Source organism: Entelurus aequoreus, linkage group LG05, assembly GCF_033978785.1.
Source record: "Entelurus aequoreus isolate RoL-2023_Sb linkage group LG05, RoL_Eaeq_v1.1, whole genome shotgun sequence".
Taxonomy (NCBI): Eukaryota; Metazoa; Chordata; class Actinopteri; order Syngnathiformes; family Syngnathidae; genus Entelurus; species Entelurus aequoreus.
The window spans coordinates 77,033,759-77,047,826 of record NC_084735.1 but is presented as its reverse complement, the minus strand read 5'-3'; the positions used below and the strand labels follow the sequence as shown (position 1 = coordinate 77,047,826).

At 35.5% G+C, this 14,068-nt stretch overlaps 1 protein-coding gene across 2 annotated transcripts in view; it reads right to left on the bottom strand.

The window, feature by feature from the left end:
- The window catches only part of rad51d (RAD51 paralog D), a 41,795-nt gene that overhangs the window by 12,838 nt on the left and 14,889 nt on the right, over nucleotides 1-14,068 (bottom strand). For both annotated transcript variants that reach the window (XM_062048949.1, XM_062048947.1), the window contains exons 3-7: nucleotides 11,805-11,923; nucleotides 4,078-4,159; nucleotides 2,129-2,263; nucleotides 1,966-2,061; nucleotides 1,790-1,892 (exon numbers count right to left, since the gene is read on the bottom strand). In XM_062048949.1, coding sequence (XP_061904933.1) covers nucleotides 1,790-1,892; nucleotides 1,966-2,061; nucleotides 2,129-2,263; nucleotides 4,078-4,159; nucleotides 11,805-11,923 — 535 coding nt within the window. The remainder of the gene's footprint in view (nucleotides 1-1,789; nucleotides 1,893-1,965; nucleotides 2,062-2,128; nucleotides 2,264-4,077; nucleotides 4,160-11,804; nucleotides 11,924-14,068) is intronic.

The following is a 14,068-nucleotide window of genomic DNA, read 5'->3' as shown; positions in this document are numbered from 1 at the left end:
AGTGCATATGTCAAATATAAAGCGGAGAAAATAAGTGAGAAAAAACATTTTAAAAAATTACAATTAAGTTGAAATATTACAAGAAAAAATATCTTATAACAATAAAGTTGCCTCACTACAAGCATTTTAAAAAAACAAAATAAATAAAGAAAAGAATGAAATATTTTTTGAGAATGAGGTCATAATATAAGAAAAAACGTTTAAAAACATTTTTCATGAGGAAAAAAAAAGGCATTTTACAAGAATGAAGTCATAATATTATATGTAAAAATAATTGCCACTTTAAGAAAAACATGTAATCTAAGAAGAATACTCTTTTAACTTTTAATTCAAATACAATACATTTTGTAATATGACCAGAAAGTGTGAAAAAAAACCCTAATATTATTATTAGTTTTACATATTATATTATTATAAGTACATTATATTAAGCATTAATAAATACTGAATACTTCATTTATAAAGTATATGTAAATCTGACAGTAATACTTATTAGTATACAGTTTATGCATGTATAAAAATCCAATATCGACACCGGTCCGATATCAGCAAAAAAAACGGTATATATTGACTTACATGAAAAATCTTCCTAATAAGCACCGACACAAGCAGTCCTGCAGCGTGTTTATGTGTGCAAAGTTAACATCTAAATGTCTTCCAATACGCACACAAGGTTGGTCTTTTCTCGTATTTTAGTCCAGTTATTTACAAAAAGTAAACATGGTAAGCTATAAGCTACTAGGAGCTAGCCGCTACACAACAGCTTGGCACACACTAGCACACAAGCTAGAAATACGTAATTAGTCTCCGGAATTGAACAACATTGCAATATAAACAAGTATCAAATAGTTATAATTGCATATTACTTACACATGCAAAGTCTCTTAGGCAGAAGCACATGAGAGTATCCAGTAACAAACGTGTCCGCATCATTCAACTTACTGTGTCATGAGCTTAATTTAATAAATTATTGTGGCCGATAGGTATTGTACAAAAACAATTACCACTCCACTTCAATTTGAAGACAGCATTAGTCCGTTAATGATAAATAGGTTAGTATTTTTCAAACCTACCCTTGTTCTATATTTGACTAACTTCACTGGATCACACCTTTTCTAACATTCCACACTGCAAAATAATACAAGTATGTACCATGATGCATGCTGATATCATATCGGACAAAATATGGATGTCGCCCGAATATCCAAGGCTCCAATATCGGTATTGCATTGTAGCTGAAAAAGTTATTTGCATACCCTTTCTGTCCAACAGACCTTTGACAAAACATAGACAGCTGCTTTCTAAATGATGTCATACTTCATGAAGTAATGCTGACTCAAACTTTTATAAAGTTTCAAAATGCAACCATCAGGATTTTTATAGATGAGGTAGTTATGAAAGAGAAAAAAATAAAATTATATATATATATATATATATATATATATATATATATATATATATATATATATATATATATATAACTAAAAGGAAAAAAAAAAAAAAAAAGTGTAATTTAACAAGAATATATTTGTACTATTAGTAGGAAAAAATAATTAAGTTGTAACATTGTGAAAAAAGTTGTGTAAAGAATGAAGTAGTACTGTTACAAAAATGTAATAACATGTTTTTTTTTTAAATATGCCTAAATCTCCAAACTTTTTATTTGATTTCGTTGTTGTATAAAAATATATATATATTTTTTTATCACTTAAAAAAAAGAAAGAAAAGTTTTTGTTGATTTACTTGTGAAGGTGAGCAGCAGTTGTGATATTTGTTGTCATCTTTTCACCTTCATGATGTTTTCCTCCCAGCAGAGGAGCGATCACGGCCGACACGGAGTCCACAATCAGCGCCTTGACAGAACCGCCGCCAACGCCGCCGCCGCCGCACGCCTGACGCCACAAAAGTGATGAGATCAAGATGAAAAAGACAGAGGGAGTTATTTTAGTGAGGCGTGACGGCGACCTGCTGGAGTTCTCCGCTGCGAAGACGATGCAAACACCGGAGCAGAGAATAAACGTCAAAGACGCGATGGACGTGAATCCTCTGCAGAGCTTCCATCTGAGAAACAACACGCTCGTTTGTCACCTCGTTACTTTCTATAAAGGCCTTCTTGTGTCTTCGCCACCTGCTCCTCGCCGCTGCTCGTCTCGCTTTGCAACATTTCCTGGAGGCGACTCGCCGACAGACCCCCTGTGGTGTCCACGTAGACCACCTTTTGCCTCAGGTGGTGCGAAATGTGCACCGCCACGCCAAAACACACCTGCCAACACGGGGCAACTTTATTCATACACACTTTTCCACCTCACCTGCTCAACATTAACACGTAAATATTGTCAATATCATCAAATATAGCTGGAGAATCACATAAATATAGTCTCCATTTTTAAGCTTTTTTTTTATGCGGGAAAAAAATCAACACTCGCAAAAGCTTCTAATATGTTTTAAATTAGACTGTAATGTCATGAGGGAAAAAATGTAAGTATAACATTATGATAAATAACACAAAACATGTCATTTGACGAGAGTAAAGGAATACAATAAAAAAATTAAAAATCCCCCAAAATATTTGGTATATGTCAACAACTTTTAATCTAAAGTGAGAACATTACAAATAAAAACAACTATTTTAATTTGTAAAACAAACATTTTCAAAAGTCACAATAGAACAAATATATTCCTATTTTTTCTAAAATGATTCATTTTATTTTACTAGAATAAATAAATATTGATGCGTTTAAAAATAAAATATTCAAAATAAAAAATATTGACATTACATTGTATTTTTAAATGAATACAAAAGTACAATTTGACCACACTAATTATGTAATATTACAAGAAAAAAGTCATCTTATTAAAATATATTCATATTTTAATAAAAATATAAACTTCTTAAAATATAAAAAATGATGTTTTAATAACAACTTTACCACACTACAAGAAAAACATTATTTAACTATTATTAAAATAAAAATATATTTGAATAAATATATACAGTTATGAAATACAAATGACTACATTATATTGTATTGTGTTTTCAAATAAACAATATAATTTTACTGTATTAATTCTATATAACATGTAATTTTTTAGTGGAAAAACTTTACATTTTCCCTAAAATAAAGTCTTAAAAAAGAATAATCTTTAAGAAGAGTTAAGTCTTGAGAGTAAAATAAAGACATGTAAAATATACAGCCTGTTTCCCCTTTATCGCTTCTTTTTGCTGTTCTGCATTGTAAAAGCAGAATAAAAAAAGTTTTAAAAATATATATCGACGTCCCTCGCCAAATCTTGCTTCAAAGTTCTATTGCTGATTTTTTTTTTACAACCATATTTTACATATTTTTATCTTCCTAAAAGCATTTTCAAGCATAAAAAAGCTAAATGAACTAAAAATATCAATTTTACAGTAGCATTTGCCATTAGAGGAGCACAAAACAAATCGCTGTTCGGTGTGGTAAATCATGCCATTTAATAGGAGTAAAGTGAAGGAAATGAATACATAAAAATGTCGGAAAGTTGTCAAAAAAAAAAGAAAAACTTGCAATATCCTGAGGGAAAAGGGTAATTTTATGAGAATTAATTTGTAATGATATGATATGTGTTGTTAGTAAGACTATAAACTATAAACAGATGATTAAAAGAAAAATCAAGTATTTTACAACACAAAAAGATCATAATCATAATGAAATACCTTTTACAACATTTTTACAAAAATAACCATTCAATATTTGAAGAACCTTCCTATAATTTTACCACACTAATTAGATATTATTACAAGATTTTTTTTCTTAATTTCCTAAAAAAATTAGTTTGTCCAAGAATAAAGTCCTAAAATTAGGAGAAAAATGGTCAGTTTTAAAAAGTCTAATATATCTTTTCATTTGAATAAAAAAACCCCAGTATATTTTACAAGAATAAAGTCCTAGTATTTGACAACTAATTTAACAAGAATACAGTATAAACATTCCAGTAATACAGTTGAATTTTGGTTCGGAATACATTATAATACTATGAGGAAACATATGATTTTATGAGGAAAAGTTAAAAAAAGTTAAAAAAAACAACATATTTCACCTGAGACTTGCCACTTCCTGGTCCACCTGCTAGCTCTGTGATCTCTCCGGTGTACACGCCTGAATCCAGTAAAACATCCAAGCTGTGGGAGAGACAAGCAGCCATCCAGCACATGTCGTCATAATAATAATAATCATCATCATAATAATAATAACACAAATGGTAAGTCATTCTGGATAACTGACTTTATTTTGAAGGAGCCATGTGATGTGATTAAAAGTGCAGCGGTGTTGTGGCGTGGCGCCATCTGATCTTGTTTAACATGCTCGTTGCGAGGCTTTGTGGAGTTGTGCTCATGTTCTGCAAGCGTGATGGATGCTATGACACTCTACTCATATCTACACAGCCCACGTGAAGGTTAAACATAGCCCCCCAGTCGGCGATGGACGCTTGGTCGGACGCTCTCGTCGCGATTGTAAAGAGCGTAGGAAGATATCAGGGGGCGATGGAGGAGGAAGAAGAGGTGCTTGTCCTTGGAGGATGAAGATGAAGATGAAGAAGAAGAAGATGGAGGAGGACATGTTTGACTAATTTCCAGACATCAGTGACAAACGTCCTCCAAACTGGAGAGGAAGCAACATTGATGGTTCTGCTTGGTAAATCATGAATAAACATGAGGACCACTCATTTGAACTTTTCTAGCTAATGAATATTTTGGAAATACTAATATATATATATTCATATTTTTTTCAGAAATGCAACAACAGTTGTAGAAAATTTTACAATTGTTTTACTGAAGTAGGAAACATTTTAAAATGTATTTTACAGCGTTAAAATAAAACTGTGCAGCCTAAAAAAATGACAACCAGTCCTCAAACACTTTTTAAAACACAAACAATTATAGTTGTTTTTTTTGTTTGGTAATGTTACTAAAGCGAAAAAAAAAAGTTTTACACGCAAACTTTTTTCATTAGTGACTAGCAGATATTTATTTTATTGATATTTAGATAGACTTTTGATGATAAAACAATGTTTGGAATATCTTATTCGGTATTATTAAAGTTTAGAAGATGACGAACATTTATCAAAATTAAGTGCTTTTTTTTTTTTTTTTATAAATATAAAAACAATTTCCAGGCTTTAGTGGGCCACATAATATGATGTGGCAATCTTTAGGTTTGACACCTGTGCATTGCAGTATTGCAATATTGTGAAATGACGATACAGTGCGAAATATTATAGAGTCAGTGTTTCCCACACATTCATTTATTTGTGGCGGCCCGCCACAAAAGAATTACGTCCGCCACAAACAGATTTTTTTTATTTTTTTTTGTCTTGTCCAGCTTCTCAGGCAAATCATATAGTTGATGTAGATGCCCATATAGGCTGTTCAGATTTACTTTACAAAAGAGAAGTGTAGGATACTTCTCTTGTTGCCTTATTTGTATTTGACCACTACTGTTTTCTGTTTATTTGTTACTGACTGTGGCCGGACACCTCTGCTTCTGTTTCACTTTATGTTGCTGGTAAATAATATGGTTGTAGTAGTAGGCTAAAGTTAAATTATTTAGTATGCACTAATTAAAGGGGCAGAGCTTTAAGAGACATTTTAGCTTTTATATTTTATAAGATATATTTTGTAAGAACCACAATTAATAAATATATTTCAGTGAATAACTTATTGTTCAAATCTGTATATAAATATGTACATAAAGTGTTGTAATTATATTGTAAAATGGATGGACGTTTAAAACAAAACTGTTATTATTAATTAGTAAGAATAAATTTTTTGAGCCTTTTTAGAGAAAATCATATCATTGTAGTAAATTATGCAAATTTCTCGATGATGTCATGGTGACCACGCCCATAGCCACGCCCCCACCGCCACAGGTATCTTGGCAGTTTATGGGAAACACTGAGAGAGAGACATTTAAAATGCTGCTTAAAATACAAGTTGTATACTATACAAACGTGAACAATTACTGATACTAACGATAAACCGTAGTAAAACCCCAAATTAAAAGTATTGTAAACTGTGATTGTCAACTGCACTTTGATAAATTCATGGACTGGTGAGAATTCTCATTTCTTGAGAAAAAAGCTTGCTCTCATTAATCGCTTGATTGCAGCTAGCACACCTAATCACTAGCGCACCTAATCGCTAGCTAACAAGCTGCCATCGCTAACCGCTAGCTAGTTCGCAAGTTGACATCCCTAATCGCTTGCTCGCAGCTGGCTCTGATAATCGCGATTACGCGAAGCAGTCTAAACCAATAGGCAATCAATCAATCAAACTTTATTTATAAAGCACTTTTCATACAAAAAAGAAATGCAACGCAAAGTGCTTTACAAAGTTAAAAACAAAACCCCGATGACCAATATCCCCCATTATCACATACGTACGCATGGACACAGATACCACACACACGCAACTATTTGGACAAATGATTACATGGCTGAGTACAGAGGAGACATGTGAGTAAACACTATCACAGGAGGCATCTGCACCAGGAGGTCATCAGACCATGGCCACCAGGACGCTGACACAAAAGCACCCCCACAAGCACGGCCGATAACCCCCGAGGCAGATGGCTCATCTTAGGAACGTTGGAAAATAAAAATAATAAAACTTGTAAAATAATAAGGACCATGAGTAGAGATAAAGATTAAAATACAAGTTAAAATAATTCATATCAGGTAAAAGGTGGCTCTCAAGCCTGCTCTTAAAAAGATGAACGTTCTCCGCAGCCCTGAGGTCCTCCGGCAAACTGTTTCATAGACGGGGGCTATAATGGTGGAAAGATGCCATCCCGTGACTTTGTGTCCTGACTTCTGGAATAACTAGGAGATGAGTACCGGAGGATCTCAGGGCCCGGGAAGGCTCATAGGGGTAAAAGCAAATCTGAAAGATAAGATAAAAAGATAAAAACATATATAGACCATAAGAAGAACCTTAAAGGCCTACTGAAAGCCACTACTACCGACCACGCAGTCTGATAGTTTATATATCAATGATGAAATCTTAACATTGCAACACATGCCAATACGGCCGGGTTAACTTATAAAGTGCAATTTTAAATTTCCCGCTAAACTTCCGGTTCGAAACGCCTCTGAGGGTTGACATATGCGCGTGACGTCAATCATTGAAACGGAAGTATTCGGACAGTCAATACGAAATAGCTCTGTTTTCATCTCATTATTCCACAGTATTCTGGACATCTGTGTTGGTGAATCTGTTGCAATTTGTTCATTGCATTATGGAGAAAGAAGCTGAGCAAGCAAAGAAGAAAGTTGTCGGTGCGAAGTGTCTATTTTGCGAGGGAAGTCAGCAACAACACGTACACAGCCGGCGCTTCTTTGTTTACATTCCCGAAAGATGCAGTCAAGATGGAAGAACTCGGACAACAGAGACTCTTACCAGGAGGACTTTGATTTGGATACACAGTTGCGATAACGTGAGTACACAGCTGCGCTTCCAAACATTTGATCGCTTGCTATAACTAGCTCGAGCTAGTAGCTAGGAGCTAGGAGCTAGCATTAGGATTAATTTGTGGCATATTAAATATAAGCCTGGTTGTGTTGTGGCTAATAGAGTATATATAGGTCTTGTGTTTATTTACTGTTGTAGTCATTCCCAGCTGAATATCAGGTCCCACCCGCGCGCTTCCAAACATTTGATTGCTTGACAGTACGTGCGTGTCATGTACGTAACTTTGAATAAATATATAAGCTTTATGAACCTTGGGTTAGGTGAACGGTTGTTTGGGCTGAGTGAGTTTGTGTGTTGTGCAGGTGTTTGAATTGTATTGGCGGGTTATATATACAGGATCCCGTCCATATTACCCGCTCGAGCTATAACTAGCTCAAGCTAGTAGCTAGTAGCTAGGAGCTAGGAGCTAGCATAACAAACACCTAGGTGTTTTTATGCGGGATTAATTTGTGGCATATTAAATATAAGCCTGGTTGTGTTGTGGCTAATAGAGTATATATATGTCTTGTGTTTATTTACTGTTGTAGTCATTCCCAGCTGAATATCAGGTCCCACCCGCGCGCTTCCAAACATTTGATTGCTTGCCAGTACGTGCGTGTCATGTACGTAACTTTGAATAAATATATAAGCTTTATGAACCTTGGGTTAGGTGAACGGTTGTTTGGGCTGAGTGAGTGTGTGTGTTGTGCAGGTGTTTGAATTGTATTGGCGGGTTATATATACAGGATCCCGTCCATATTACCCGCTCGAGCTATAACTAGCTCGAGCTAGTAGCTAGGAGCTAGCATAACAAACACCTAGGTGTTTTTATGCGGGATTAATTTGTGGCATATTAAATATAAGCCTGGTTGTGTTGTGGCTAATAGAGTATATATATGTCTTGTGTTTATTTACTGTTGTAGTCATTTCCAGCTGAATATCAGGTCACCCCCGGCTCTCACAGCATCTTCCACTCCCCACTAGTCCTTCACTTGCACTTTCCTCATTTAAAAATATTTCATCCTCGCTCAAATTAATGGGGAAATCGTCGCTTTCTCGGTCCGAATCTCTCTCACTTCATGCGGCCATCATTGTAAACAATAGGGAACTTTGCGTATATGTTCAATTGACTACGTCACGCTACTTCCGGTAGGGGCAAGCCTTTTTTTTATCAGATACCAAAAGTTGCGATCTTTATCGTCGTTGTTCTATACTAAATCCTTTCAGCAAAAATATGGCAATATCGCGAAATGATCAAGTATGACACATAGAATAGATCTGCTATCCCCGTTTAAATAAAAAAAATTCATTTCAGTAGGCCTTTAAAATTTATCCTAAAACACACGGTGAGCCACTGCAGAGATTTTAAAACTGGTGTAATGTGAGCCCGTCTTCTGGTCTTCGTCAGGACACGTGCCGCTGAATTTTGGAGCAATTGCAAAGGTGTAATAACCTTTTTAGGAAGACCAGAAAGCAGGGCATTACAATAATCTATACGACTTGTAATAAAAGCATGCATTAGCGTCTCCGTGTTGCCCTGAGAGAGAATTGGTCGAACTCTGGCCATATTCTTAAGATGATAAAAACCCATTTTTGTTATATTTTTTATACGTGGTATAAAACTAAGGTCAGAGTCAAAAACGACACCCAGATTTTTCACTTGTAGTGATAGAGTTAAAGACAATGATTGTAGTTTTGATATGTGTTTCTCTCTCAGGGTCTCATAATATATATAACCAATCTAAACTTATATAAACAGAGTGCTGTGTTTCTACACATTGACCTTACAGACTGTGCTTTCTTAGGACAGACTGGTAAATATGAATACATAAAGTACATTTTATATCTGTTTATTTATGTCTTTAAATAAAGTTTGGTTAGAAAGTTTCAGTGTGTGTATATAAGTAGGCTACTTTTTGAACACGCTCAAAAATACCGTAATCTTGTTGTTTGATTCTTGACACTTGAATGTGAAAAAAATAAAATACCGGCTACTTCTTGTACTGCCTTGCTCACCGCTTTAGAGGTAGCAGTACTGCAACACTAAGTTATAATTGGTTCATAACATGACTTTAAAAAAATGACAAAAACTGGGGTGAAATAAAATTGATACATAGTAAAATTAAATTTGTTATAATAATGTTACTTTAGTGATATTTTTAATAATTGTACTGTTAATACAATTGTTCAAGCAGCTATCAGTGTCATGCAGTACAAACTACAACCACAATATCAAATATATGAAAACAAAGGATTATCAGTTTTGATAGAGAACTTGTAGCGCAGGCGTACCTAATAGAGTGGCCTCACCAAACACATCCAACAGGCTTTTAATCTACAAGACTGGCTGTTTATGTTTTTACCACTAGAGGGCAGCCAAGCTACATCCCAGTTTGAGTCCACAACACAGCCTCATTTAGGCTGAGCTAGAGGACTTAAAAAAGTGTAACAATAAACCAATAATGACAATTTAATTCAGGCGCCTTTGTGTGCCCTGCTGGAGGTAAAAGTGTTAGCGACAGGAAGGATACTCCGTAATCCAACGTTTAAAAAAAAAAAAATGCATTCAAAGATTTAGTTGCCAGTGGTGGTTGTTTTAGCTGCTTTAAAGGGCCTCAATTGGACAAAGTGGAGTCTTTGGAGGCTCCGCTGTCGTGCGGGGGATGATGGCGCACGCACACATGCAGTGGAAACGCTCTGATGAATATTCTACTAGTGGCACGGCTCGATGCAAATTCAATTTGACGCACGCTGACATGACACCGCTTTGATTGATTGGGCGCCGTGCTGTGGAATATACTTACAACCTAAAAAAAAAAAAAAGGATTTAAATGTCTCACACATTAAATAGGGACACAAGTCTGAACAACAATATTGACGTGGTGGCAGTTTTTGACTAAAAGCCGGGATGTTCAACTAACCTCTTTAGGGGCCACATTTCCAGAAAGCTAAGGACCCCGGGGACCAGACTTATCACTTAACTATTAGTCTTATTCTGTGTAGTTCAGAGAACCAGCGTCCTCTACAGTAGACATTTGATTTTAGTCTCTTAGTTGTTTGAGTTACAGGAGAGCTGTGCTGATTTTTAGGATCTTCTGCAAAAACGCTAGTCAAGAGATCATTTCAATGAGAGCACTTTAGTGTTTTTAAGAATCTGCTGCAAAAATGTCGAATTTCTCACAAGTTTTATAAACTGAACTGACGGGCCACCAGTTAAATAACCAAATGATGAAAAAGAGAGGACCTAAAATGGAACCTCGAGGAACACTACTAGTTAGGGAAGTATACAGAGTACTGATTCCTAATTGGGTCGGTCCTCCTGGACCGTGAAGCTTCTGGGCTAACGGTAATGCTATCGGTATTTTTTTATCCATCTGATCGTGGTAGTTATGACACACTGTCACATTCGGTTCAACTGCCGCTGCATACACAACAAATCGGCTTTGAATAATTACAAATAAGAAGCAACACAACACAATAGTTAGTGCAAATTCATCCTAAGCTTAGACCTGTACTTGGTAGAGATGTCCGATAATGGCTTTTTTGCCGATATTCGATATTCCGATATTGTCCAACTCTTAATTACCGATTCCGATATCGACCGATACCGATATATACAGTCGTGGAATTAACACATTATATTATGCCTAATTTTGTTGTGATGCCCCACTGGATGCATTAAACAATGTAACAAGGTCTTCCAAAATAAATCAACTCAAGTTATGGAAAAAAATGCCAACATGGCACTGCCATGTGACATATTGAAGTCACAAAGTGCATTATTTTTTTTAACATGCCTCAAAACAGCAGCTTGGAATTTGGGACATGCTCTCCCTGAGAGAGCATGAGGAGGTTGAGGTGGGCGGGGTTGGGGGGGCAGGGTTGAGGTGTGTGTGTGTGTGTTTGTTATATCTCTCTAAAGCCATCCAGGAAGGCAGCTGTCTGTGTTTCATTATTCTGTCTTTTTTCTTTATTGTATTTATTTATTATTATTGTTATTACTATTATTTTCTCTTTTTTTTAGTATCATTATTTACACACACACGCACGCGCACACGCGGGGAAAACAGCTTATGAAGTATTTGTGTTTACTTTTGTCAATTGTATGTCTGTAAAAACCCAATAAACAGGTGTTAAAAACAAAATAATGTGGCTCTCTAATAGAAACATGACCTTTGCATCCAACACAACAGGGCTAGACTGATGAGTGTCGGGTGCTAATACGTCACACACTGCAGAATACCTCGTCTTTACCTATCATGGTGGGAAAAAAAACTGTCTTAGTCCCGTCTATACAAAATAATGACAATTCTCTTACTTGGGATTCCCAGTGGACAAAATGGCGGTGGAGCTGAGCAGTTCATCGTAGAGATCGGCGCCCGACACCGGGAAGGCGGCGTGCTGTGCCAGCAGCACTCTGCGGATTGTTAGCAGAGCCTGAAAGACAACCATGACATTTGACCTTTTTGTAGGATGTGAAGTCACTGTCACTCACGAACCCAGTTTAAGCGGTTAATTAATGGATAAATGCTACAGGGTACAAGCTGCCGAGCGCTGCTAGGCTACATGCTCATTAGAGCGCAGGGGGTCAGTGCTATGGTCGCTAACAGGTAGCACATATACTTGTTCATTATAGCTACCCTACACGCACACACACACACATATTACATATACACCATGAAGTGACAGCTTTATCTGGATTGGAGCACATTTAATGCAGAAGACCACTTGTATTTTGATGAGACTCTTCTTCCTGTCACATAGGACTTTCTGTATAAAAGTCCAAACGTAGAAAAGTAGTCAGGCAACTTTGGCAAATCTGCTGGGTCCCAATTAGTGGAAATGTTCACAGACTCAGAAGACAGGGTTTTTTTTCTCTCTAAACATAAATCTTCCTTTCGGTCAGTTGCCGAGAGAAGATTTAGTCTAAAAAAATTGTAGTGAAACTCTGAGATGTTCTTTACATAGGGGAACCTCTAAGGTGGCTCTCCATTTTATTCAGAACCATTTTTTTCTCCAATAGATGTAACACTTGTGTGACATTGGCTCCTTTTATTCTTGCAAATTGTAAAATAACACTGCCATTTATATGTGCTGCAAAAAGTTTTTGTCTGTAATAGTTTTTATGTGACTCACGTCTTATTATTCATAACCAGCCCCTCACCTTGTCAAAACCTCCCTGAACGTGTCCCATTAATTTGTGCTATGCTTGTGTTGCAATTTTTTTTGTCTATTGTAGTTTTTATTGACATTTAAAGTTTTTATCTTATAAACATGTTATTATTCATAACCAGCCCACAACCATGTCAAACTCTCACCAAACTTGTCCCATTGGTTTGTGCTGCAACATTTTCGTCATATTATTAGTTTTTATGTTAACATTTTACGATTCATAACCAGCACCCCTGCTCCCCACCCCCAACTTGTCAAACTACCTGCAAACTTGTCCCAAACGTTTGTGCTGTTTGTGATGCAAATATTTTGTCTAACTACTTTAGTTTTTATGTTAATAAAGTTTTATAGTTTTTTTTGTCAAAATCTCCCCAAACTAATGACAACAAAAAAATATATAATTGTTAAACAAAAATGTTTGCAGCAGAAACCAGCACAAACAAATGGGACTTATTTGGGGAGATTTTGACAAGGGGGGGGGGCTGGATGTCATCTTTAGTCAGAAAATGTATTTTAAAATTACTTAAACCGTAACAGCACAAACAACAATTTTTACGGCACAAAAGTAGCAGTGTTATTTTTATATTTGCAATTGCAGATTAAGAAAGGCCAACTTCACACAGGTGGGCCTGGAAATTAAAATAGGCGGACATACGGCACATGAAAGTGGTGGTGTGTGGGTGCTGTGATCTGTGTGGTGGCGAACTGCAAAGAGCTTTTTTTCCCTCCCCAATGTTAATGTGCATTTAGAAAAAAAAGAATGAAGAGAAGGCAGAATTTTTTTCAATTTCAAATATTTTCCTCAAAATAGTGATTGACGCTAAAAAATGTTTTGTTTTATTCGATTACTAAATTAAACTAATCGATAAATTACTCGATTACTAAAATAATCAATAATTTATTGTGGTCTAGAAAATATTTATTGGATATGCTTTGGGATACATTGCGCGTAATTTTTGCTTCACAGTCAAATTTATAAACAACTTTCTGCAATTTCTCCAAAAGCATCATATTTTATCTTTTGAAAATGTATACTGTTAAAATATAGCCCAACAGTTTTTAATTTAGTTTTAGTCTTTTGACAAAAATAGATTTTAGTCATATTTTAGTCATCTAAATGTATTTAGTTCTAGTCTTTTTTTACTCAAATTCCTCAACATTTTAGTCGACTAGAATTGCAGTAAATTTTGTTGACTAAAATATAAAGTATAAAGTATCTTCGAAGTTGTCTTAATACCATTTTTCCATCCATCCATCCAGTTTATTAAGGTTAAATACAATTACTTTACAACTTATTAAATCAACTCTGCATAACAGATGCATTTCAATAAATCTGAATATGGTGCATCACATTATTTCAGAATCAATTCAGACTAAGAGACTAATTTAAGCCTCAGACTTTTATTGGGT